Raw genomic sequence first — 26,029 nt, 5'->3', positions numbered from 1 at the left:
ATTTCAGACCCAGAGGTGACTGTTGCTACTCAGGCAAGCCTAATAAACCAACTTCAGCCAGTGCTCCTTTGCACATACATCACACCCCGGGATTGGACAGTGAAAAGAATATGGAGAGCTCACCCTCAGAGCCAGAGACTTCAACACTGACCGCTTCAACATCTGCAAAATCTTAGTATTGACAGCTTCAACTCTGGAACCTGCACTGACTGCTGTTATGCTAGCACCCCAGGCAGTAAAATCAATACCTATCCTATAAATAAAGATGATACTCACTCATGGAGCCAGATGGAGCCCAAATATAGCTCAGATGTGAAGGGAATCCCAGAAGGAGGAGACACAACATCACACCTCAAAGAACAGATCATCTGAGTCCTCGCCCAGCCTGGGAATGGCACAGTGAATGAAAGACTTGGTGCTGACCTGGTGCTGAACATGATGGACCCTACCAAGGGCCCAAGATACATGCTAGAGGAATCTAGAGAAAAGATACCAGGGACCTCCAGAGTTGGTTCCTGTGCTGAAGAGATGGCCAGCACTGGAACTGGCCCCAGTGTCATAGCATCTGACAGAACCACCATTCAAAGAGGAAAAGTAGGCTTAGTTGCCAGTGTTGAGTAGAGAGCCCTTCAGAGAGTTACGCCACGGAGGGCACCAGGTAGCTGTCATTCAGAACTCTGTCCCAGATGGGGCATGAGTGCCACTAGTCTCAACCAGGCCAACCCCCATACGTCATGCCATCTTGGATATAAGGGCCTTACTGGGGACCATCATCAGGCACATCCAGGAGCAGATCCCCCTCCCACATTTCTATAAAGAGGAGGCGATCCCATTCCACAGTGGCATCGTTAACCAAATCACCCACAGTTGAGCCAAAGAGAGCCGCCAGGAGCAAGAGAGATCTGTCTGTCTTCACTCAAAAAATTGTCCTCATTGCCGGATGACACAATGACACCAGTCCCAGCACTGGCGATATATAGCTTTAAAGCATTTCAGGATTTCCTGTCGCACATTGTGGAGAGATCGGAAAGAGAAGTTCCATCAACTCTTTGTTATCTTGAGCACCACAATGCTGGCTAATTTTTGACTTCCCTATTAAAGAGGGGATCCTGGAACTGGCCAAAGGATTGTGGCAAACACTGGCCACTCTTCCTCCCACTGTGAAAATAGTGGAAAAGAGGTATCAGTGCCCCCAAAGGGCTTTGAACACTCTTATGCCCATCCAGACTCAGGATCTCAGGTTGTTTTGGTAGTACATGAAAAATTGAAGTTTATGAAAGATGCATGTAAAGACAAAAATAAAAATAAATGTGGACCCTTTGGGCACAAAGCATATTTATCAACTTCACTCTATCCAGGGGGCGAACTCCCAGTCCTAGTTCCCAATACTGTTTCCTCAATTAATAGATGTAGCGGTCTCTAAGACAGGCCTTGTAGTTCCAGGCATCTGGCATACCACACAAGGTACATAATACCATATAGGACCTGCCCTTGGAGGGAATGAAGCTCTCCCACCAGAAAAAAAATGAAAGTACTCTATTTCCTCAGAACTCAAGGGAAGTGCTGAAGTCCTTAGAGATTTACACTCTGGCCCCTTATAGGAAACCTGACAATTATCACCTCCAGTAGAGCAGAGATGACATCCTGCTCCTGGGATTGACACTCAGAATACCAACAAAGAAAGAAACCCAGGTATTCAAAGGGTGCCTGTCTTCCACTGCCTCAGCTAACCTGGTTCCCTCTAAGAAGCAGCAGATTTGACTCCAGTTTGACTCAATGCTCCCATCAATTTGGAGCTGGTGTCCAACTTTGAGAATTACCCTGTCCTTTTCCATCAGGCCTGGGTGGCCTTTACAGCTGACAAATGAGCGATAGATATCATCAACTACAGCTACCCTATCCATTTCCACCCACTGTCCTTCCTTGTTCTCTTCAGGGACTCACTATTACAAACAGACATGGCCTGATTGCTTCATCTAGGGGCTGTACAAGAGGTTCCACAGGAATCCTAGGGAAGAGGCTTCTATTTCTGATGCTTACCATCCCAAATAAGAAAGGGGATGTTTGTCCTATCCTAGACCTGAGGAGACTGAAAAATATATACGCTACCTCATATTCAGGCTGCTAATGGTTGCCTCAGTCATCCCATCTCTTCAGGCTCAAGACTGGTTCATGTCCCTTGACTTGCAGGATGCATACGTCCACTTAGCCATCCATCTGGCCCACAGGAAGTATCTAAGATTCACAGCATCTAATCAGTACCCATACAAAGTACTGTCATTCAGACTCTGCACAGCATTGAGAGACTTCACAAAGTGCCTGGAAGTAGTACTGGCAACCTCAGAAGGAAGGGCATTCCTGTCTACCCTTATCTTAATGACTGGCTGATTTAGGGCAGACCTGAACAGGAGACAGTGGCAAGAATCATATAGAATCATAGCATTGGAAGGGACTTTGAGAGGTCATATAGTCCAGTCCCCTGCACTCATGGCAGGACTAAGTGTTATCTAGACCATTCCTGACAGCTATGTTCTCTTCCTGTTCTCTCAGCTGGGTCTTCTAGTGAACTACAAAAAATCATTCCTTTTCCCATCATGGACAATAGAGTTCACTGACACCATCATCTTAAAGAAACACAGTTACTAGAGTTATTACTACAAAACTGATTTTGCTCTCGTTCGTTGCTGCTTTTAAAGATGAACAGATACATAGATAATTTATACTTGGGGTATGGACTGGTTTGTGCAAATCATTTAATTTTGTAGATAGCACATCTCTGGTGAACTGGTCACATGCTTTGCTGTTAAGATAATAATTCCATTATCATGTAAGGTGATCAGGGTGGAATATTCTTTTTTTTGTTTCCTAAACTACTTAGTGTAAAGTGTATGTAAATCTTTTGCTTTGCTTATTTACCACATGATGTACAGTTGGGCTCCACCAGATTATCAGCCATTAGAATAACTAAAATCAATATTTCAAATTCCAAATCAAATCATGCTATTGGCTGAGTGGAAGACTACATTGCTGCTGGCACCAAGTAATTAGGAATAGATTCCAGGCAGGAATAATAGTTAAGCCTCAACCTCCTTTTAAAGAACTTCACTCCATATTTAGGCACCTTAAAAAGTGGATTGATTTTAAGAGACACTAAAAATCCGTGATTCCCTTTGATTTCCCGTATAAGAATCATATTGCATTTAGGCATTGTGGTTCAGACTGTACTTCATCATTGCCATAGCCTTTGCAGAAAGTTTTGGGATCAGCTGCTTGCATCTGTCTGTTCCAAGGGTAGAGCCTCTAGATCTGCTGCAGATTCTTATTGTTCTCAAGTAAAAGCAATTGTGTAACAGGAATGAGGGTAGGCCTTGTAATCTTAGGTCAGAGCGAATTTCAGTCTCATTAATCAGCAGTTTTCTGACTCCCATGGTTTGGTCTCAGGTGCTTCCAAGGAAGGCTTGGTGTGCTGCCATTAAGCCAGCACAAGTAGATAAATGCAAGAAAAGTTGTCAATCAGTAGGTATCCAAAGATAGGTTTGAGATCACAGTATTTGTGAACAGTTATGAAAGGATCGCCCAAGATTCTTTAGGGACGATGGATTTCATATGTGTATGAATCTGGTGCTGACATTCTTGTCAGTTGTCTTTGATAGAGCAGTACAGTATTACTCAGAAGGGTGAGAGGTACTTTCATGCTAATTGCTCATATTCCATTGCAACCTTTGCAATTTGATGTGTTGGTTAGCCTCCTATTTTACCACAAACCCAGGCACAGGGCAGAGCATTGAGTGGGTCACTGATGCAGTGGCAGAGATTGGATATGACAGTGCTATTCTGTTGAGCAGAGATCTAGGGCACAATATATTAGGATCACATTCTCCTTTCTAGAAAAAGGCCAATTAAGGTAACTGCTTTATGGAACTTAATTCCAAATTATGTGTCAAACCCACTTCTGCCTTTGTGTCAAGCACCAAAGTGGGGGAAGCATGTAGGATGGCATGTACAAGGCCATGACCTGCCCTCAGGTGGTTGTCTGAGTAGATGCATCTCACAAAGTTATCCTGAGACCCTAAAAAAAATTTGATTTCATCTATAAGAATCATATTGTGGCTTTCGGGGCTCAGGAGGGAGAATACGATGATTTGTTTCCTGCTCTGAACAGGAGCCCCAGAGGCCATGATGGCTTATACCCAATCTTTGACCTGGCCTCTTTCTTATTTATCTTGGATAGCATGAAGCTGTTAGAGAAAGCACCCCACTCCCCTTCCCGGTGACACAACCCTCTCCCAGTGCCATTGGTGACACATATCCACCAGGAAGGAGAGCTGGTGGTCATTCAAAGGACTGGAAGGATATAAAGTCACCAGTCAGAATTGTTTGCCTTCTCTTGCACCTCCCAAGACCAATCTAGAGAGGCCTTTGAGAAACTAAAGCTATTCCCATCAGTTTTTGATGAGGTACGTGATTTCTAGGCAAGCCCTCTCATACTATGCTGTGCGAGTGTGGATTTTTAAAATATTATCTGGTCACTTATGAACTTTGTCTATATAGGGTAGTCAGGGTCTTACTTTCAATAATTTTGTTTACATAGTCAATGAATTACTCTAGAAATAAAGATCTTCTTTAGTTTGAAAGTCCTTTTTTTCTTCACATTAATTTATACTCTAATTAAACCTCTGCTCTTCTATGTTGTAGTGCAATGGATGCTTACTATAGTTAGATCTGTGTATGAGTTCAGTTTTAACAAGAGCTTTAAACCTTTATTTTGGAAAAATATCATTAAAATGGCAAAACCATAACAAAATATAAACTTTGAGTACAGCTTGAATTTTTCATGATGGTTTGATTAAAAAAATGAATTGATACAGAGAGAATAATAAGAGTTTAAAAATCACCCAGTTTGTCAAATTTTCACTGGATTGTTTATTTTTTGGTACTCCTTTTGCAAGAAATGACAGATGACTAGGGAGGAGTATAAAAATATTGCTAGAGCATGCAGGGGTGTAATCAGGAAGCACAAAGCACAATTGGAGTTGCAGCTAGCAAGTGATGTGAAGGGGAACAAGGTGGTGGTCAGAGAAAGTGTGGGACCCTTACTGAATGGAGGAGGCAACATAGTGACAGATGATGTGGAAAAAGCTGAAGTACTCAATGCTTTTTTTGCCTCGGTCTTCACAGACCAGGTCAGCTCCTAGACTGCTGCACTGGGCAACACAATATGGGGAGAAGGTGAGCAGCCCTCAGTGGTGAAAGAACAGGTTAAGGACTATTTGGAAAAGCTGGACATGCACAAGTCCATAGGTCCAGATCTAATGCATCCCAGGGTGCTGAGGGAGTTGGCTGATGTGATTGCAGAGCCATTGGCCATTATCCTTGAAAATTTGTGGTGACTGGGGGAGATCCTGTATGATTGGAAAAAGACTAATATAGTGCCCATATTTTAAAAAGGGAAGAAAGAGAACCCGGGGAACTACAGATGGGTCATCCTCACCTCAGTTCCCAGCAAAATCATGGAGCAGGTCCTCAAGGAATCCATTTTGAAGCACTTGGAGGAGAGGAAGGTGATCAGGAACAGTCAACATGGATTCATTAAGGGCAAGTCATGCCTGACCAACCTGATTGCCTTCTATGATGAGATAACTGGTTCTATGGATATGGGGAAAGCTGTGGATGTGATATATCTTGACTTTAGCAAAGCTTTTGACATGGTCTCCCACAGTATTCTTGTCAGCAAGTTAAATAAGTATGGAGTGCATGAATGGACTATAAGGTGGATACAAAGCTGGCTAGATTGTCAGGCTCAACGGGTAATAATCAATGGCTCTATGTGTAGTTGGCAGCCAGTATCAAGCAGAGTGCCCCAGGGGTTGGTCATGGGACCAGTTTTGTTCAACACCTTTATTAATGATCTGGATGATGAATTTGCCCCCTCAGCAAGTTTGCAGATGACACTAAGCTGGGGGGAGAGGCAGATATGCTGGAGGGTAGGGATAGGGTCCAGAGTAACCTAGACAAATTGGAGGATTGGGCCAAAAGAAATCTGATGAGGTTCAACAAGGACAAGTGCTGAGTCCTGCACTTAGGAAGGAAGAATCCCATGCACCGCTACAGGCTGGGGATTGACTGGCTAAGCAGCAGTTCTGCAGAAAAGTACCTGTGGATTACAGTGAATGAGAAGCTGGATATGAGTCAGCAGTGTGCCCTTGTTTCCAAGAAGGCCAATGGCATATTGGTCTGTATTACTAGGAACATTGCCAGCAGATCAAGGGAAGCGATTATTCCCCTCTATTCGGCACTGGTGAGGCCATACCTGGAGTATTGTTTCCAGTTTTGATCCTCCCCACAACAGAAGGGATGCGGACAAATTAGAGAGAGTCCAGCGGATCTAAAACTCAGTGGCTTTGGTATTTTTTAGATTATATTACATTTAATTTTAGAATATGTTGAGATAGTGCTATGCCATTTTATCCATATGCAGTACATGAAAAAATATCCGAAGAGCCTGGATTTGATAAAAATGCTGATCACGGTCTGTTGGTTATTCTTGTCAGTTAGATAAAGAAGCTGATGAGAAATAGTTGTCTGCACCCTAAACAGTGCATACAAGTCTTAAATGAGCCCACTGGAGGCCATTTATCTGTGTCTCTCTTTACCAGGATAAAATAAAATAAATGTCTGAGTGAAAAATTCATTTGCATCTCAAAGTAACAGCAAGTTTGATGTAGAGGAATACCCTTGACTGGCTTTTATGTCTGGGCATACACACATACTTGCATACACAGGAAGATCCCGTGTTTCAGTGACCATTTATGTAATATGGTATTTTTTTCCTCCATTCTCTTTGTGAATTGTTTTAGTATAGTGAGCTTTGGTATATATATTTTGTAGATGATACTTAATTATTCTCACTTGCATGTGAAACCTGTTTATATTTTGGAAATGATTGTAATATCAGCTGTACTTAGTGTTTAACTGTTCCCTTCAAGAATTACTTTCACTATTGTCTGTTTACGTCTCACACACACACACACACACACACACACACACACACACACACACACACACCCCTGTTTGTTGGACTGTAATGCTAGATACCAAATAATTCTCTGAGATACTTTTATTCAAAACCATATGTTATACCTGTAATCATGTGCATAATGATATGCCTGTGTCACAGGGGAAGAAGTTTAAGTACGTGGAATGTGAACAAATGGATACTCACTTGATTAGTGTCAGATGTTAAAGGTACATATCTCCAGTGATTGGCAAAGAAGGCAGCACAATTGCAAGAGAGCCATACTCTGAGGTAAAATAATTTGAGTACACTCACTTGTTATGCTAATCATGGGACAATTCCAACAGAGAATCGTAGAGTTATTCAAACCCAACAACCCTACTAGCTCTCTAACAGATGACAGAACTAATGTCCTAAGAATGAAGTCCTCTAAACTGACAGTAGTACTATGTAACTAAATTATGATCTGAGTATGACCTTTAACAAAACATGCCATAATAACGCTATTCAGATAAAGAGGTGAGGGGAAGAAAAGGTACCATGTCACATACATGGTCACTGAAATAACCTGTGTAAGCAAATTTGTGGGTACACCCATACACAAAAGCCAACCACGTGCAGTTGTCTATAGCAAACTTGCTGTTACTTTGAAATGCAAATTGTCCCACCCACCTCCCGCTGCCTCAAGACATGGGGTCTTTGTCTGGACTGACATTAAAAAGGGGTTATGGCTCCTTTAAGGGTCCCTCCACCCTCGGGTTTGAGGGAAGAAGTGGTCGGGGAAGGGAGAACTGGTGGGCAAGCTGGTGAGACTCAGGTGCGCCATTGGCTTCTGAACATTCTAGGGAAGGTGTATATGCTATATCCCTCTGGCCTGAACCCACTCTCATGCCTGGATTAGCAGCTGCCATCCCTAGGATTACATTGGACTGGGTTTTTTTATTTTGCTGTGGGCATTGTGCTAATCAAGTTTTTGATTAGTTTTTGACCTACCCAGTGGGGTAGGGCATCAGGTAAGGTTCACGTTGTCACAATATAGCAAGTTGCTGATGTCCAGGGTTCGGGGGGGGGGGGGGCAGTTCCCTGGCAAACAGGAATTGGACATTCATAATGTTGTGGCCTAATGAAACCACACCCATCTTGTCTTTCTTCCTGCAGGTCCAGGACAATGAGTTTTTCATTCCAATTATAGTCCTATTGACAATATTTTAAATGTCCGAACCCTTTTTTGGCGCTTAGCTTATATTAGTAACAGGAAAAAAAACCAAAATGTCCTCCGATACTGCAACATAAACCTCAGCCAAAGCTTCCCCTGAGCTTGAATGTTCCAAAGATATGAACTCCTGTGTAATAGCTCCCTAATTTCCTTTGATCCCAAGAAATGCTCTCTCTCTGTTTGCCTTATCAGCATGACTTCAACACTTAATATCTGGGAACTAAATGTTAGGTTTTTGCACATGATCCAAAGGTGACTTAACAAATAAAACACTGAATGTCTATACAGGATCTTAGTATAGACTGTGTTTTAACTGCAGAGTTATAAACTTTAAGGATTTGCTCTGTACTTATGCCGGACATTTCAATGCACCCAAAATAAAGTCAGTGCATTAGAAGACACTGCGATTAAGCACTGCCAGCCTGCTCCAGAGCTTAATATAAATTAGGGTATTCACAGCCACTGTGAATCAGACTGTATAGAATAATGACAAGAACTAAATATGAAATCACTGCTGATAAAATTTGTGGATGACAAAGATTGGCAGAATGGTAAATAGGGATGAAAACAAGGCAGTCAGAGAGTAGTCTGGTATGATTGGTAAGCTGGGCCCATTAAAACAAAATGCATTTGGCTGTATTAAAAAACAAATTTTTACAAGCAGGGGTAAGGAAAGTAGGCCATTCTACAAAATGGGCGGGGGGTAGGGGACTGTGTCTTGGAACACAGTGACTCTGAAAAGGATTTAGGAGTTATAGGGTACAAGCATCTCAAGATGAGCTTCCAGTGTGATGCTGTGACAAAAAGGGCTAATGCAATACTTCAGTGTGTAAATAGGGGAGTATGAATAGGAATAGAGGTGTATACCACATTGGTGAGGCAGATACTAGAATACTGTGCACAGTTCTGGCATCTACATTTTAAAAAAGATATTGAAAAATTAGGATGGATGCAGAAAAGAGCCACAAAAGTGACTCAAGAGCTAGAGAACGTGCCTTACAGTGAGACACTTAGAGATCTCAATCTGTTTAGTTTATGAAAAAGAAGATTGAGAGGTGACTTGATCACGGTGAATAAATACCGTAATTGGAGAAAATACTGGGTACTAAAGGGCTCTTTAATTTAACAGAGAAAGGCATAACAAGAACCAATGGCTGGAAGCTGAAGCCTCTCAAGTTCAAATGGGAAATGAGGCACACATTTTTAACAGAGAGAATGATTAACCACTGGAACAAACTACCAAGGGAAGAGTGAATTCTCCATCTCTTGATGCAGATCAAGGGAAGTGATTGTTCTCCTCTATTCGGCACTAGTGAGGCCACATTACTACACTTAGAGACTAAAACATCCTAGCCATTATAGCTGGAGCACATTGTGGGTCAAGGGTTTGAATGGGTGGAAATAATGATTCTTTAGTAGCGTGTGATGCCCCATTAAGGGAGGGCCATCATTATTTAATCCCCATCACCTATGACAAGTTCTGTGGCGGATCTCTCTGGGACCTAAAGAGGTCTGCAAAGCAGAAATGAATTTTTTCCTTTCAAGAGTTATCCTTTCAGTTACATTTTTTGAGTATGTTGATAAAGTTCTGGTTCTTTCTGTCTCCGTTGTCCTGCCCCTCTGCCATTCATGATGTCTCATGCCATTTTGCAAACTCAGAATAAGTGTGAAATGGGAGAGACTCAAACTGACCAGTAAGAATATAGCCCAAATATTCTTAGAAAAAGCCTATTGATTAGAAGTTGTCTAATCCGTAGGAGTGATTCTAAAATCTTCAATAAAGAAAACGAAAACCTAATAGGTTGTGACATTGAGTACGCCCATGGAACCAATGTAGGAAGTAACAAACAAGTAAGCAGTGACTGAAAATTATTAATGAAAATCAGAAACTGAGATTAAGAAAAACAGGAAGACAAGAAAATGTTGTGAATACAATAAAAGACCTTGGGAAAAAATGCCTGGAAGAAATCAGATAATGTCAGCATACTTCAGAATACTCTTAAGGAAAACAGGAGTTACAAGACTTAGAGGACACAGTTGTAATGGGGTGACAAATGTTTTGCTTCAAGGACAGTGATAGTACTTACAAACAGAAAAAGCATTATGAGGAGACCAAAGAGTTTTCCATCTGGTACTACGGAAATAAATAAAATCTTCAGAACCATCCAAAATATATAAAATGAGGGAGACAGTTCTTGTTAGAGGATTCTGACATAACAGATGGAGTCATCAAGAGCAGAAATAAGTGAAAAAGATAGTTTCAACATGAATAACAGGTCGTCAACCAAATAACAGAAGAACTAGAAAAAAAAAACGAGGAGTACTTGTGGTACCTTAGAGACTAACAAATTTTATTTGGGCAAAAACTTTCATGGGCTAAAACCAACTTCATCGGATGCATGCAGTGGAAAATACAGTAGGAAGGGGTGTGTGTGTGTGTGTGTATATATATATATATATATATATATATATATATATATATATATATATATATATATATACATATACAAGGAGAACATGAAAAAATGGGTGTTACCATACCAACTGTAACGAGACTAATCAATTAAGGTGGGCTATTATCAGTAGGAGGAAAAAAAGCTTTTGTAGTGATAATCAGGATGGCCCATTTCAAACAGTTGACACCATTTGCAACAGTTGCAAACTGGACACCATTAAATTAGGCTTGAATAAAGATTGGGAGTGGATGGGTCATTACACAAAGTAAAAACTATTTCCCCATGCAGATTTTTCCCCTACTGTTACTCACACCTTCTTGTCAACTGCTTGAAATGGGCCATCCTGATTAACACTACAGATAAATTTGTCAGTCTCTAAGGTGCCACAAGTAGTCCTCTTTTTTTTTTTCCCTGATACAGATTAACATGGCTACCACTCTGAAAGAAGAACTAGAGAAACTATTAATGGAATAGATCAGAAAAAAGCTCCAGTTCAGATGGCCCGTAAGGGGGGTGCACCTGATATGATACTTGTTCATGATGAAGGAAAGCAGAAATATGTAGTCCTATGAATAAGAACACCTTTTCACTGGTCTAAAAATCCAGTACTACGCTACGGACCATTAAATTGCTGGCCAAAAATCTTCAATTAGCTAATTACTGTTGTCCCCTCTCTTCCTGGGAATTCATGGACCCCATTGGTTTCCAAAAATCAGTTTCTGGGAATATTTCTCCAAGAACCAGAGAGGCGAAGAGACTGTTAAAACACTATAATCACCTATTGTCTACAACAGTTAATACTCTGGCCTCTAAATGTCATCTCATTGTCCTTTCAAATCCTTTGTGGATTTTAAGTAACCAAGACAAATTACCAGATTTCACAAATCCTCCAAATTTTGCCTCTGTAAAAGGTGTACAGTCAGTGAAACAAAAAGTGTGTCATTTCTTTAATGAGGAAAAAGCTTACATTTCAGTATGAAAAGGAATCCAGTTATAAAAGTAATGTAAAGATGACACAGATGACATCAAAAGATGACATCCTTAAAATAAGGCTAGCTAAAAATCAAAACAAAGTATATAGGGATGAAAGCCACTACATACCTTAACTAGGCATACTATCTTGTAAACCTTAAATCTGTTTAAATAGGACTTCAGCAGTTCGTTCTCCAAAGTGAATGTCTTCCATTATTTTTCTTTTTTGTACTCTAGAATGTGTGCTTATGTGATAGACACTGTGAAATGTCTTATATTTGTCTAGATGAGAGAAGTGTACAAATAGCATTCTGATAATGGTCTTTGACTCTGAGACAAGGCTTCTGTACCTGAAAACACAGGCAAGATGTGCAACTGCTCTACTAAGTACAGCATGTAAAGCAGTAAAATCAACAGAAGATTCATAACTAATGAATACAGCAACACACCATAGTGCCAAGGCATATTTTAAATTAGCAAAACCACCAAATATCAGCACATTGTAATTGATTGTTTTTCAACAGTCCAAATCTGCTTTAGTCTATTTTAAAGGAAGGAAATTTTAAAGTGGTCCAAAGACTGGGATTTGCTATATTCAGTTCTAGACCAAGAATTATGTTTAAAAAATACTGCTACACCAAAAACACTTTAAAAATTTAATATTCCTGGGAAGATTGGAGTCTCTATGTTCCCATCATATGTAGCTTTTGTATGTACCTCTGGTTGAGCACAAGATCATTAACTCTTTTAAAATAAGTAAAACAAAAACTTACTCACCATATTTTTGCTTCTCCTCATACACTAGTAGGAGTATCTGATCATTTAATCTACAGACTAAGATCTACTTCTTCCATTCCATCCATTGCAGCAACAAAGAATGGAATTACTGAGGATGAAGGCTATAGCTTTCAGTTTGTCATTTTTCTCTGATTTGTAGCTGGAGGGAAACCATGTTGGCTAGTGAGCAACTCTGCTGCCATCATTTCTATAAATACATTTATATAGCTTCATGTGAATTTCCTCTTTTTGCCATCAGGAAGAAGAATCAGCCATCATCCCCAACCTCAGTAGTTAACAATGGTTACCTATTTGTTTCCAAATATATGCATTACTGAGAAATTTGGATTAACATTTTTAATTAAATTCAGCCTTGGGAGGATTTTTGAATAGCCACTATACAATGATTTCCTCTATGGCTCAAGCTTAGTTAACGGTTTCCAGCACTTTATAGCATTGTTGAATCACCTTGTCTGCTAAAGCAGTTGTCAGAAAAATATGGGCCAGCATGGTAGAATGTATTAGACCAATACATTGTCTCCATTTTATTATGAAGCTGCTGAGGAAGCTGTGATATACAGCACTGTCATTACAGATCTATTGTTAGAGGGGTTCCACAGTGTTTTGTGCACTGCCATTAATTTATAGCAGTAAACAATATGTAGCTCTCCGACTGCAGCAAAGCAGAATCTTTTAATGAGGTGGATGTTATTACCACAATAAATCAGTGCATTCGTGTAATGTATAATTCAATGTGTGTATTCCCATTGTAACTTCTCTGAGTAAGCTGATAGTGTATCATTGTCAGTGCACAGCTTTGTGGTTCGTTGTTTTTGTTTGTTTTTTTTTTCCCCTCCCTAAGCTTTCTGTCATTTGGGGACTTTTTTTTTTATTTGCTTGAAAATAAATGTGGCATGTCTTGATGGTTGTCCTGTTGCAGGCTTAAGAAACCAACTGTAACAATAATAGTGAGAATCAATGCTGTGGATTTCAGCTGTATGGATCTCTGCATGATACCATTTTTTCAAAAGAGAATGAAATCAATCCTAATTGGTTTTAGCTTCATATTCAAGGAATGTAATTCTATAACTATTGATTTGGGGTGTACTCATTTGCAGGGTAATAAAAAGAGGAGCAAATTAAGTGAATACTTAAAATGCTACAGTACTATATAGATACAGCACTGATTCTATTTTTAATTCATACAGTTTTTTTACAAATGATCTTATTTCTCCTTTTTTACCCTCCAGCATAGCTGAGTCTTTAGGGAAAATCTGTGCAGATGGAGATTCCAAAATGGTTCTGTAACAAAAAAGATAGTTCTTGGAGTCAGTTGCATTCTTCCCTGGAATACATTTGCTAAATCAGATAACATCCTTTTCTACAGCAATCGCTCCTTGTAAAAGGATTACATTTCAAATTAGTGAACTGCAAAAATAGTAATCAACCTAAGATGTTTTCTTTTTCAAATTGCAAAGTGAAAACTACTTTTAAGTAAGATTATATCTTAAATCCTTGTTTGATCTGTTATCTAGAAGAGAAACTACTTGCAGTTGATATAGTGTATCAGATGCCATCTGCAAGTAAATATATACTTTTATAGTAGTAATCAGATAATACAAATATTTCCAAATTATAAATACGGCAATGGAGATTATTTCTTTACTTGGATTCTAAATTATTTTTTACATCTAACCAAAGAAAACCTCTGTTTTCATTGACTCAGAGCTGTATTATTGATTATTACTTTTGCTTAGAAGCTTTATCTTGAATGTTTGTCTCATCTTGTATGTTTTGTTAAGTATATCTGTTAATTTTATTTTAGTAAGATGATAAATGTGAAAATATCTTTTCTGCAAGGGTATTCTTCAGTTATAACCAGGCACTTCTATAATCTGTTTATATGTGCATCATTTAATTTAATGGTATAAGAAAACACTATTCTATATCTATCTCTGTACATATAGTGAGAAATGTATCAAATATTGCCCATATGTACCAAAATATTTCAGACCTCTTAAAGTATTATACATATGAAACTATTAAAAGACCACCGAATCCTGATATAGGAATAATCCCATTGAAGAAACACATGGCATGTATACCAAAACTTTGTATTTTGCATTAATTAAATCCCATTTTAGCAATATTTATAAAAATGTGGTAAGTCTTTTTGGTAATTTTGCATATTTAATTAACTTAGTTTAATTTTTGGTATCAATACTTTCTGATATAATTTGGCTTTCTCATTTTCCTGCATTATGTGCAGACATATCTTATTCTTTAGGTATAATGTCTCTTGGGATGAGTTACCATTTAAAAAAACAAAACAAATAGCACCAACAACAAGAAACCAAACAAAAAATCAAACACTAGTTCTAATATCAACATTCCAGCTACACTTGACATTCCCTCTCACTCTTGGTCAGCCTGACACCTTTCCTAAAACATCAAGATCCAAACCCATGTTTCTAACTGTTGCTCACAACTCATTCAATAGTCTACAAAACACCACACACCTACGATCCACTTTGTGTAATACTGTCTGCTGTGAAATGCTTGTTAGTGATGATCAGTGTTCAACCGAAATTAGACTATACTGATGGAACGTAACAGCTTCTTCCATCTCCTGGGTGTATATGTTATCCAAGTCTGAGATCCACATTTCTCTCCACTCACATACCAACTCTGTCTGCTTTTACAAAAAACAAACAAGAAAAAAAATCCTAGACAACATATTTGCATGCGTGCTAATAATTTTGTTTGGAAAGACACTGAAAACTGGTTATGATTATGATGTGGCAATTGTCTCCTTTCTTTTAGCCAATTGGTGCTCTAAACCCAAAGAGAGCAGCATTCTTCGCAGAGCGATATGAATCATGGGAAGATGATCAGGTTCCAAAGTTTCACTACGGCACTCATTACTCAACTGCAAGTTTTGCGCTCACTTGGTTGTTGAGAATTGTAAGTACAGTCCTTAAAAATACAATTTCTTTTAAATAATTATGAAAGCAACAAATAATCAGAAACCATGAGTAAATTAAAACCCAACAGAATATAAGGCAATTGAGATTTTGAAGTAATTGATTGTCAGCAACTTGTTTCAATTTCCAAGGATAAAATCTGTTGCAAACTCTGAACATCATGTTTTAATTTTTATGGGGTAGCCTTCTCAAATCAGTATAAAAGGTCTTTTTCCTTTAAAATATGCTTTTCAAGTAGACATCATTGTATTACATTAAATAGGCTTAACTTCTCTTCCTCACATGATTTTTTTTCATTGGGGCGTACTCTGAAAAATTTAAAATTCTTAAGGATGTATTTAATTTTCATCCCTAAAACTTAAAATGAGATATCTTAAGATGCTCATAAGATTTCATATTGTCATATTTGTTTTAAATGATGCTGCAGTATATATGCAGGTAACATTGTGGATGCAACGTATTGACAATATATTGGTTAAACAGTGCATGTTTCTATAAAATTGAAAGGTGATTTATCTTCTAGAAAGTAATTTCTTTGGGAAAGCATTAGCATCACATCATTAATTAAAGCTTGTTAGAATGGTACAAGCATACATAAATCCTTGAAGTAATTTATAGTGCTTAGCTAATTTCAAGCAATTAACCACTAATATGTGTTTAAGTGTTCTTTAACTAAGAGGAGGCTTTTAAATCTTTCAAACATTTTTCTTTTCTAAATCATAAATTACATATTAAGCCATAACAATGGTAAAGTTACATTAAGTATTAAATATTTATTTGCATTAATAGATAAACTTGAACAAAAGAAAAAAATCTTAGCTGATTAAGCCATGCAATTATTTTTGGAAACACTTTATTTAAAAATATAAACAAACAAACAAACTCACACAAACCCTTAGATAATAAAAATATTCAGCTTTTTCTTCTTAATATGTTTAAAAGCAATTCATGTCACAACTGATCTATAAATATTTCCCTTCCATTTTTTACAAGCTTTTATTTGTCTTAATTTACAGTGAGCACAGCAGAGTAGAAATAAGGGTTACTCACACACAAAAACAGCCATGTCTGAATTATTCATCAGGTGGGTAGCAGAAATTACCTGTCCCAATTAACCATTTATGACCAGGAAATGAAGTAAGAGTAACCGTAAACTTCAGACATCACAATTGCCATTTTTATCACATTTCTTTAAAAAAGTATCACTTCTTTTTTTTTTCTTTCATAGGAGCCCTTTACGACATTTTTCCTACATGTACAAGGTGGGAAGTTTGACCATGCAGATAGAACTTTTTCATCAATTTCAAGAGCATGGCGCAACAGCCAGCGTGACACTTCTGATATCAAGGTAAAATACTGTTTTTAGCTTTTGTGAAAGCTGTTAACACATATTGCACTGTATTATATATTATAAGAGCAGACTTGATGAAGAGCTCTGTTTTGCCTAAATTACCTCACCCACCTTATCTTTCTGATCTCCTGGGACCACCACAGCTACAACCCTGCAAACTTTTTTTTTTTGTAGGTAGTACCGCTTACTAAGGTTGCCTGATGCTTCCCATTATTAGCCTTTGTTTTCTGTTCCTTATAACTTTGCCAAACTTTAATTCTTTGGGCTGAAATTTTCCATGCTGGGTGTCTGCCTCTGGTTGAATTTTTTTGAAAAATTGCGGTCAAAATAATTGAGCCATTTCAAAGAACAGGGCAAGGAAAAAAATGTTGTTTTGCCCATGTTAAAAAAAAATTTGGTGACCTTTTCTTTGAAATGTTTTAATGCCCCTTTCCTTTGGAACAGGGACTTTGTGTCAGGAACCTTTTGCCATCCCCAGGAAAATCCACCAAATTTAGCCTAATTATAAGCCTCTGAAAAATCACCTTACACATCTTAGATTTTATCATTTAAATTCCCCAAAGATTGTGTCTGCACTGAGCATGCTCCAGCCTGGGGCTCAGAACCACATTCCCTGTAACTGCAGCTCTGGGCTTCTGTGGGCTCAACTAGGTCCAGATGCCTGAACTGAGAGTAGAATGACTCTCCCTTTTGCGGTCAGTGACACACTTTCCACCCTCCCTCGGACTGGCCAACATGGAGGAGAGTGCTGCCTGATTCAAATGCAGAGGATACAAGATCTGGACCTGGGGAGGGGAGGGGAAGGGCAGGGGCGAGGTGGGGTAGGGGCACAGATTGGGACATGGTGCCTGGTGGTAGTAGTTGTAGTAATAGTGAAGTCTCTGCTTTCTGGGTGGAGGAGTAGAGTGTACTATTAGGTGGTTTCACTTTCACTTTCTTGCATAGGTAACTTTGTGTGAGATATGTTTATATATGTAACAAACCTAACTGATTCACAGTGAAACTCTTCTTATGTATTAATTTCTTGGTTTGTTTTACTAAATGGTTAAGTGGAGATGGGGCAGGGTGATTGAGGGTGGATCTGTGTGGGATTAGAAATGCAACCAGTTGGAGATTTTGTGTGAGTTGCTGTGTATGAATCCGTTGCCATTGTAAGATACAATCTGTCAGAAAATTGTAGCTCCTGACACTTTGTGTTGTGGAAAAGTTTTTTTGCCCAGTCATTCAGGTTTAGATGCACAAGCCATATGTTTTCAATCATAATATGAATAATAGTTAGAACTGGTCCCACATCCAGTTTTTTAAACTACACAAGAACTACTCCTGATTCACACCTCTACTAATTTTTTTTAGATAATATTTTTAAAATAAATCTTTCAGCATTGAAAAGTAGGACCAACATGGAAATATTTCAGCCAGATCCCAAATTCAAAGACTTCCTATTAAAAATGTATGAAGAGGAAGCAAACAAAAACTACACAGAAAATTCAAAGGGCATAAAACTATCACATGTGAAATTTCACATCAATTGGCCATTGCTTTTAGAGAAAAGCAGGAATTCATGCCCAGTTTTAAGCTGATTTTAGGATACAATTCTTACTATTAAGTTGTTCCCAGGCACTTCCATAATTCTCAGAGTTTTCTGAGAGGAGGGTGTCCAACTAATGAGAAGTAGGATATTTTGAATTTTATATACCTCATTAGTAGGGCCCTACCAAATTCATGGCCCATTTTGGTCAGTTTCACGGTCACAGGATTTTAAAAATAATAAATTATATAATCTCAGCTATTTAAATCTGAAATTTCAATGTGTTGTAATTGTAGGGGTCTTGACCCAAAAGGAGTTGTATGTGGGGGGGGGTCGCAAGGTTATTGTAGGGGATTTACGGTACTGCTACGGATACTTATGTGCTGCTCCTGGCAGTGGCGGCAGTGCCTCCAGAGCTGGTCAACTGGAGAGCAACAACTGCTGGCCAGGACCCCAGCTCTGAAGGCAGAACTGCCACCAGCAGCAGCACAGAAGTAAGGATATCATGGTATGGTAAGAGCTGGGCCCTTTGTCAGCAACCACCACTCTCTAGTCGCCAGCTCTGAAAGCAGCAGTAAGGATGGCATTGTATGGTATTGCCACTCTGACTTCTGCGCTACTTCTGGCAGGGCACTGACTTTAGAGCTGTGCGCCTGGCCAACAGTCGCCACTCTCTAGCCACCCAGCTTGAAAGTAGTGCAGAAGTAAGAGTGGCAATACTGTGATCCCCCTAAAATAACTTTGCAACCCCCCTGCAACTCCCTTTTGGGTCAGGACCCCAATTTGAGAAACGCTGAAATCTGCATAGTATAGGGTAAAAACACAGAAAAGACCGGTTTTCACAGTGGGAGACCAGATTTCATAGTCCATGAGGTGTTTTTCGTGGCCATAAATTTGGTAGGGTCCTATTCATCAGCTTTGACTATCTCTGAAAATGTGTTTATTATCATTAACTTCGTGTAGAAAAAAGGTTGAGAGGTATCTGATTTAAGAACAATGGGAACTGAAGTCATCTCTCCCCAGAAACGGTAGGGATTTCCTCACATTGTCCAATCAAGTTCCATCCCCACCTTCTTTTGGAGAGATCAGCCCTTGCAGTGTCAAAGGATCAAGTACCTAAAGGTGTATATTCAGTCCTTGGCTTTACAGTTCATAGAAATGCAGAAGTTAGAAAAGAAAGACTCCTATATGATCTGTCCCAGGTCCAGTTATTGAGAAAGTCGTGGCAAGCCAGTTTTAGCAGCTGAACTCCACCAGTGTTCTTGGCCTACCCAAATCAGACTTCATATGATGTGGAAATCATTCTGCTCATTAAAGTAAACTGTCTCATCCAGACAATGGACAAATATCCATTCTAATACTGTTAAAACTATAAAAAGCCTTAGATATATGTCACAGTATACTACTGGCCCATTGGGGTGTAGGATTGAGCTTGCTCTATTTCGTTTTTGGCTAGATTTCCATAGAGTTGTGATGGCATCTATTCTTCCACCGAAATGTTCACACTTGCAGTCCCATGAGAGCAGAACTTATTCCTCTAGTTTTTAGCATATGTATTAGACCTCTTGGGGAAATCATGAATTTAAATACCATCCATATGTCATGAGACCCAGTTTTTATTTTATTCTCTGAAGCAGATAATACTTTCACAACACTCAATGAATCTGTGTATGAAAAGTAGCTGACCCAATCTTTTATCCAAGAAAGGCAGAGATTATGCTGATAGCAAGAGGGAAGTACTTTGAAGAAATGGCAGAAACAATGATGGCTTCTCTAGCAAGGGTATCTGGCTTCTCATTTTCAAGATGTTTGTGAAGTCTGAATTCTGCTAAACTCACTGGTGTGCCCGTACCAGTGATGAGAAATGCTTTTTTTACATCTTTCATTAGCTAGGAGACTGCTGTTCTTCCTCTTGGATGAAGACATGGTCAGTTTTCCTAGTCTTTGTCATCTCTGTACTGGACTACTTCAATTCTTTGTACATGATTCTGAATGAAGAGGCCACACAAAAACTCAGACTAGTCCAGCTTGCTGTAGCTCCTTCCTGAGTTGGACAATCAAGAAGAGCTCGTCACATTGGTACACTGGACTCTATATGTGCTTCCCAACTAACATCAAATGCACATCAGGGTCCTGGGCCTTGCTTTCGGTAACCTCTGTCTTCCTCCCATTAGACACTATCTTTTCTTTCGCAATCCACTGAGAATGCTTAAGTCATTTGCAGACATTCTGTCCAACAGAGTCTATGGATAAGCTTTCATTTGTCAGGAAAGGACATTTTCTCAGCATCCTCTCAGATGAGGATTTAAGTTCCAGTGATGGAAATCCTTTAAAAAGAGATGTATTCTTAATAGGGAAGAATGTAAAGTGTGTCTGTTTCTTCCTTAATCTCTCCCTAGAATTCCCCAATTATATCCAGTTTGCAAATTAATTAAATGTGCTATATGCCATCATGTGCCAGCAATGCCCGTCTGCCATGTAAACTGGTCAAACTGGACAGTCTCTACGTAAAAGAATAAATGGACACAAATCAGACGTCAAGAATTATAACATTCAAAAACCAGTCGGAGAACACTTCAATCTCACTCGATTACAGACCTGAGAGTGGCTATCCTTCAACAAAAAAGCTTCAAAACCAGACTCCGAGAGACTGCTGAATTGGAATTAATTTGCAAACTGGATACAATTAACTTAGGCTTGAATAGAGACTGGGAATGGATGAGTCATTACACAAAGTAAAACTATTTCTCCCACCCCACTGTTCCTCAGATGTTCTTGTTAATTGCTGGAAATGGCCTACCTTGCTTGTCACCGTGAAAGGTTTTCCTCCCCCTCCCCCCCCCCCCCCCCCGCTGCTGGTGATGGCTCATCTTACGTGATCACTCTCCTTACAGTGTGTATGATAAAACCCATTGTTTCATGTTCTCTGTGTGTGTATATAAATCTCCCCACTGTATTTTCCACCAAATGCATCCGATGAAGTGAGCTGTAGCTCACGAAAGCTTATGCTCAAATAAATTTGTTAGTCTCTAAGGTGCCACAAGTATTCTTTTTGCGAATACAGACTAACACGGCTACTACTCTGAAACTAAATATATCTTATCTATATTTGATGCAGTGTGGTCCAGTGGACAGGGCACTGAACTGGAATTCAGAAAACCTGAGTTCTCTCCCCATGCTCTGTCACTGACCTACTGCATGACCTTGAGGAAGTCACTTGGCTTCTCTGCTTCCCCATCTACTGTTTGTCTTATCTGTTCTGATTGTAACCTCTTTGAGGCAAGGTCTCTTGTAGCCTTCTCTATTGATTATGTTTTAGTTAAATTGATTACTTAAAAATTCCCAATTAACACTCTGAGATTTGGTAGAGTCTAGTCCTAAAATCAGGCCCAGTGTTACTAGAATTACTGTTAAGTTGGGAACCCTAGTGTGCACAGTGGCAACACTCACACTTAGGAAAAACCTTCTGACTTTGCAATAGTTCTGTTAACGCAATTATTAAACACACAAACACTCCAACTCAAACAAGTTGGCAGCAATAATATAATACAGTTTTAACATCCAGCATCATAACAAGAGTATATGCACACCGTCCTTGTGGAGAGCCACAGATGGTGAGACAGGTGGTGGTCCATGAAGGTTCTGTCCTATCTCTGGCATTCCAAAATATCTCTACTGTCTAGGCCGTGCTTAATCCTGTTCTACAGTTTGCTGGCAACCACGAATATTCTTAAGGATGTCTGGCCTCATCTGTCCATATCTAAATTTTGTCACTTTGATAATGTTGGGGCATCCTTATCCTATAGGTTAGTATATTAAAGACCTCAGATTTATTAGTATATAATCAGTTGGTTACTTATTCAACCGCAGGATTGCTAATCTGCTGATGTTCCTATCGTAAAATATACAAAATGTAATCAACTAATTTCTTGCAGTTATCTGTCAACATTTTAAGCATACTTGTTTATCACAGCATTATATCTTATAGCTTTTGACCTAATCTCACTTCTGATTAAGGTTGCTAACTCTGACTGAAGCTATTCCAGGAGATTTTTTTCCCCCAACATGATGTAATGTCATTTTCTTAAAATATCCCATTAAAATCTCCTGGATTGCTTTCAGTAGTCACCGGGAGATGAATGCCGATTCTGGGAGACTCAAGGCCAATCCTGGATGGTTGGCAGCTTCTGGTTAACTAACTTATCCTAAGGCTTATAGGCCTCATATTCTTCCGCTAAATGCCTCTAGGTCCCTTGCATTACTGCCTTCTACCTATAGCTTATCTTTATACTTGAAGGAAGCAACTCTGTATACTTACAGGCTACAGTGCCCAGCACAGTGGGGATCTGATTGTGGTTGGGGCCCATGGTGCTTATGTAATTCAAATAATAATAATCTTCATATGTTTATAGGTGATCAGGTTCCTCCTTTGTTGTCTTTTAGCCAATTTTTAGCTTTCTTAATTTTTCCTCGTGAGTCCGATTAGTTATTGTTCTCTGAACCCCATGTGACGTGCTTAGCTGCTGGAAGTGTTGAGATTTTTTTTTTTAAGCTGGTATGGTTAACAAAACAATTTACTTGAAGGACCAGTTCCACCTTTTTCGGTATTTTTGAAAAGAATCTAAAATTAAAGTGTTCTTAGTAAGGAGACATTGTCATGTGCTATAGTGTAGGCGCCAACTAATTTTACATCGATGTTCTTATAACACTCCCATGGTAACATCATATCTGAGTGCAAATGGCATATTGAAAATGCCATATTCTCTTAGGAACTATTTCCATTATTGTACCTGTGTGTGCAAATTATACAAAACTGAAGTGATGAATAATTTAAATTTAAATAATTTAAACCAAGAGCAACAAAGTAAATGGTGTTATTGCCCTTGCAGAATTTCCCCATATTTCTTCATATAGCAGCCTACATTGTGTTCTAGCCTCAGTTCCTATGGAAAATGTTTTCCAATGTTTAATAAACTTCTGAATAGCTCCAAAATGTTTATTTCTCCAGTGTGCTGTATGCTTTCTGAAGAGCGCATACAAAAATCTTTTTCACAAATTATAAATGATGCTCCAGGGCACTTAATATGACTGGCTTGTGCACATTTAAATATATTACAGTAATTTAAGTGCTCTTCCTTTATGTAGGCTATGTTTCACTGTGGGTAAGATTGTTTTGTGAAGCTTGTTTTTTTACTGTATTCAGTCTAACAAACAAATTCTTCACCCTTTCTGCCTCAGCTTCTACATATATAAAATGGAAATGATATCTCATTCACAAGGCTGATCAAATTACCTGAAACGCATTGAAAAGGAAATATTTGTATATGTGTATTAAGTATTATTACTGACTGTGATCACAGAAAAAGGTATAGGATTGGGGTGGAGCAAAAAATCTCTGCAATTAAGGGGAATATCTTATATCACTTCATTATTAAAAATATATAACTTTTTTTTTTCAGACAGTCATTACTTTCACTACTTTGTGTGTGAGATTCTAACCCAAGGCAAAGAGTAAGCCAAGACTTCATCTGGAATATTCATCATATTTCCCCTTTAGATTTAAAAGTTTCTTGTGCACTTGTCACAGGGTATCTGGCCCCTTTATTGTGAGATGGACACAACCCCACCTGTGATGGGTAAATTGCCTTTCTTCTGAGCCTGTGGGGCAAGAGTCAGGTGGTAACCTGAAAAGTCCTTATAAAGGCCAACTAGAGCTCATTTGAACAGGTGAATTTCAGAAAAGCGGTAGTCTCAGTAATAGACCTTGGTGTGGGAACAGCTGCTAAAGACTGGATCCATAAAAGAGACCTAGAGTCAGCATTGCAATGCTAAACTTTCAGGTGACCTGCTGCCTAGTGGAATCCACAATCTGGAGGTAGGCACCCAAGCTCCCTATACAATGCCTGGGAATAGTTAGGTGCCCAAGAATGGGATTCACAAAAGCCAACATGATAAGTTAGTAAGTAATCTAGTTAGAAATGTATTAGATTTCATGTTGTTTAATGGCTGGTAAAATAAGCGATGCTGGATGGAATGTATATTCCTGTTTTTTGTCTTTTTGTTACTTAAGATTTTGCCTAGAGGAATTCTCTGTTTTGAATCTGATTACCCTGTAAGGTATTTACCATCCTGATTTTACAGAGGTGATTCTTTTACCTTTTCTTTAATTAAAATTCTTCTTTTAAGAACCTGATTGATTTTTCATTGTTCTTAAGATCCAAGGGTTTGGGTCTGTGTTCACCTGTACAAATTGGTGAGGATTCTTATCAAGCCTTCTCCAGGAAAGGGGGTGTAGGGCTTGGGGGGATATTTTGGGGAAAGACCTCTCCAAATGGGCTCTTTCCCTGTTTGTTTAAAACGCTTGGTGGTGGCAGCATAGGGTTCAAGGACAAGGCAAAGTTTTTACCTTGAGGAAGTTTTTGATCTAAGCTGGTAAGAATAAGCTTAGGGGGTCTTTCATGCAGGTTCCCACATCTGTACCCTAGAGTTCAGAGTGGGGAAGGAACCTGCCACCTATCCTAGCCAATAGGTAGGGGTGGGCCCTAATGGGAGGAAGTTAGTTGCAGAGGCACTTCTCTCCCCTGGAGACTCCTCTCCTGAAGATAGGCATCTAAACCAAGTCAGCCATTTCTCACAAAAAACTATGGAGGAGGAGATCTTTTACACAATAGCCCAGTGGTTCGAGCACTCACCCACGATGTGGGGGAGACAGGTTCAAGTCTCCACTCTGCCTGATATAGAGCATGGACTCAAACCCAATTCTTCTGACTTCCAGGACAGTGCCTTAACCATTGGGCTATAAGGTATTCTCAGGCAGGAATGTAGAGTGTCTCCGTCTTTGTTGTTGAAGCTTTTCCACTTTGAATGAATAATCACTCATTGAGAAAGAGTGAGTGAGTGACTGACTGATTCTATAGCCCTCTGGTTGGGACTCTCATCTGGGATGTGAGACCCCCAACTGCAAGACCTTGTACCATTGAATATGTGTGCATTTATACAAAGTGGAACAGCTTCAACAGGAGATACTGAGACAGAGAACAAAAAAGTAAAGGGGTTTACTCTTCTTCCTGGCTGAGAAGTTACTGAACATTTAGAGTCATTGAATAGAAAGTTGAGAGAGGGAATTATGTTGGCTTCCTTATGAAAATAAATACAAATAATTCATTGGCATTGAACTATTTGTATCTATTGCCCTTATGTAATTTGGTAGGCATAGTATCTTGTTTGGAGGCATTGGAAGTTACCCGAAAGAATCATATGGGCTAGCTTTGGTGCAATTTGTGTCAGTTGGTATCACACTTCAATAAAGAAAGCTAAAGCATATGTATGGTCACAACCAATCCTTGTCATTATGCCATGAAAGCCTTGGGATTTGTGATCAAAGCATCAGACTAATCTTGAATTGCAGTATAACCTTTAGTTGAACCTTTCAAATTTTGATTTCAAGAGGTGATGCATTGCATTAAACCTTATTACTTAGCTCTTTCCTACCTATATCTTTAAGCAATGCAAATTGGTTGGTAAATTGGAAGAAAGTGCAAATTGCAAATGCCAAGCTGCTCTGTCGTTATTTACTTATCAGTTCAGCACTGATGCTTTTAAAAATGAGAAATGTATGTTTTTTATCTAGAGCCTAGTATTCTGTTCTGATGAATAAAAAACATACTTAATTTTGTAAAACTACATTTAAAGTATTGGACAGACATGAACTTTGACTCTGTTAACTACAT

At 39.0% G+C, this 26,029-nt stretch overlaps 1 protein-coding gene across 8 annotated transcripts in view; it reads left to right on the top strand.

Moving 5' to 3' along the window:
• Positions 1 to 26,029, top strand: part of LRBA (LPS responsive beige-like anchor protein) — a 555,352-nt gene that overhangs the window by 381,865 nt on the left and 147,458 nt on the right. For all 8 annotated transcript variants that reach the window (XM_043513125.1, XM_043513123.1, XM_043513124.1 and 5 more), the window contains exons 45-46: positions 15,260 to 15,400; positions 16,649 to 16,768. In XM_043513125.1, coding sequence (XP_043369060.1) covers positions 15,260 to 15,400; positions 16,649 to 16,768 — 261 coding nt within the window. The remainder of the gene's footprint in view (positions 1 to 15,259; positions 15,401 to 16,648; positions 16,769 to 26,029) is intronic.

Source organism: Dermochelys coriacea, chromosome 4 (genome assembly GCF_009764565.3).
Source record: "Dermochelys coriacea isolate rDerCor1 chromosome 4, rDerCor1.pri.v4, whole genome shotgun sequence".
Lineage (NCBI taxonomy): Eukaryota > Metazoa > Chordata > Testudines > Dermochelyidae > Dermochelys > Dermochelys coriacea.
The sequence above is the reverse complement of the archived record's forward strand: the minus strand, read 5'-3'. Positions and strand labels throughout refer to the sequence as shown.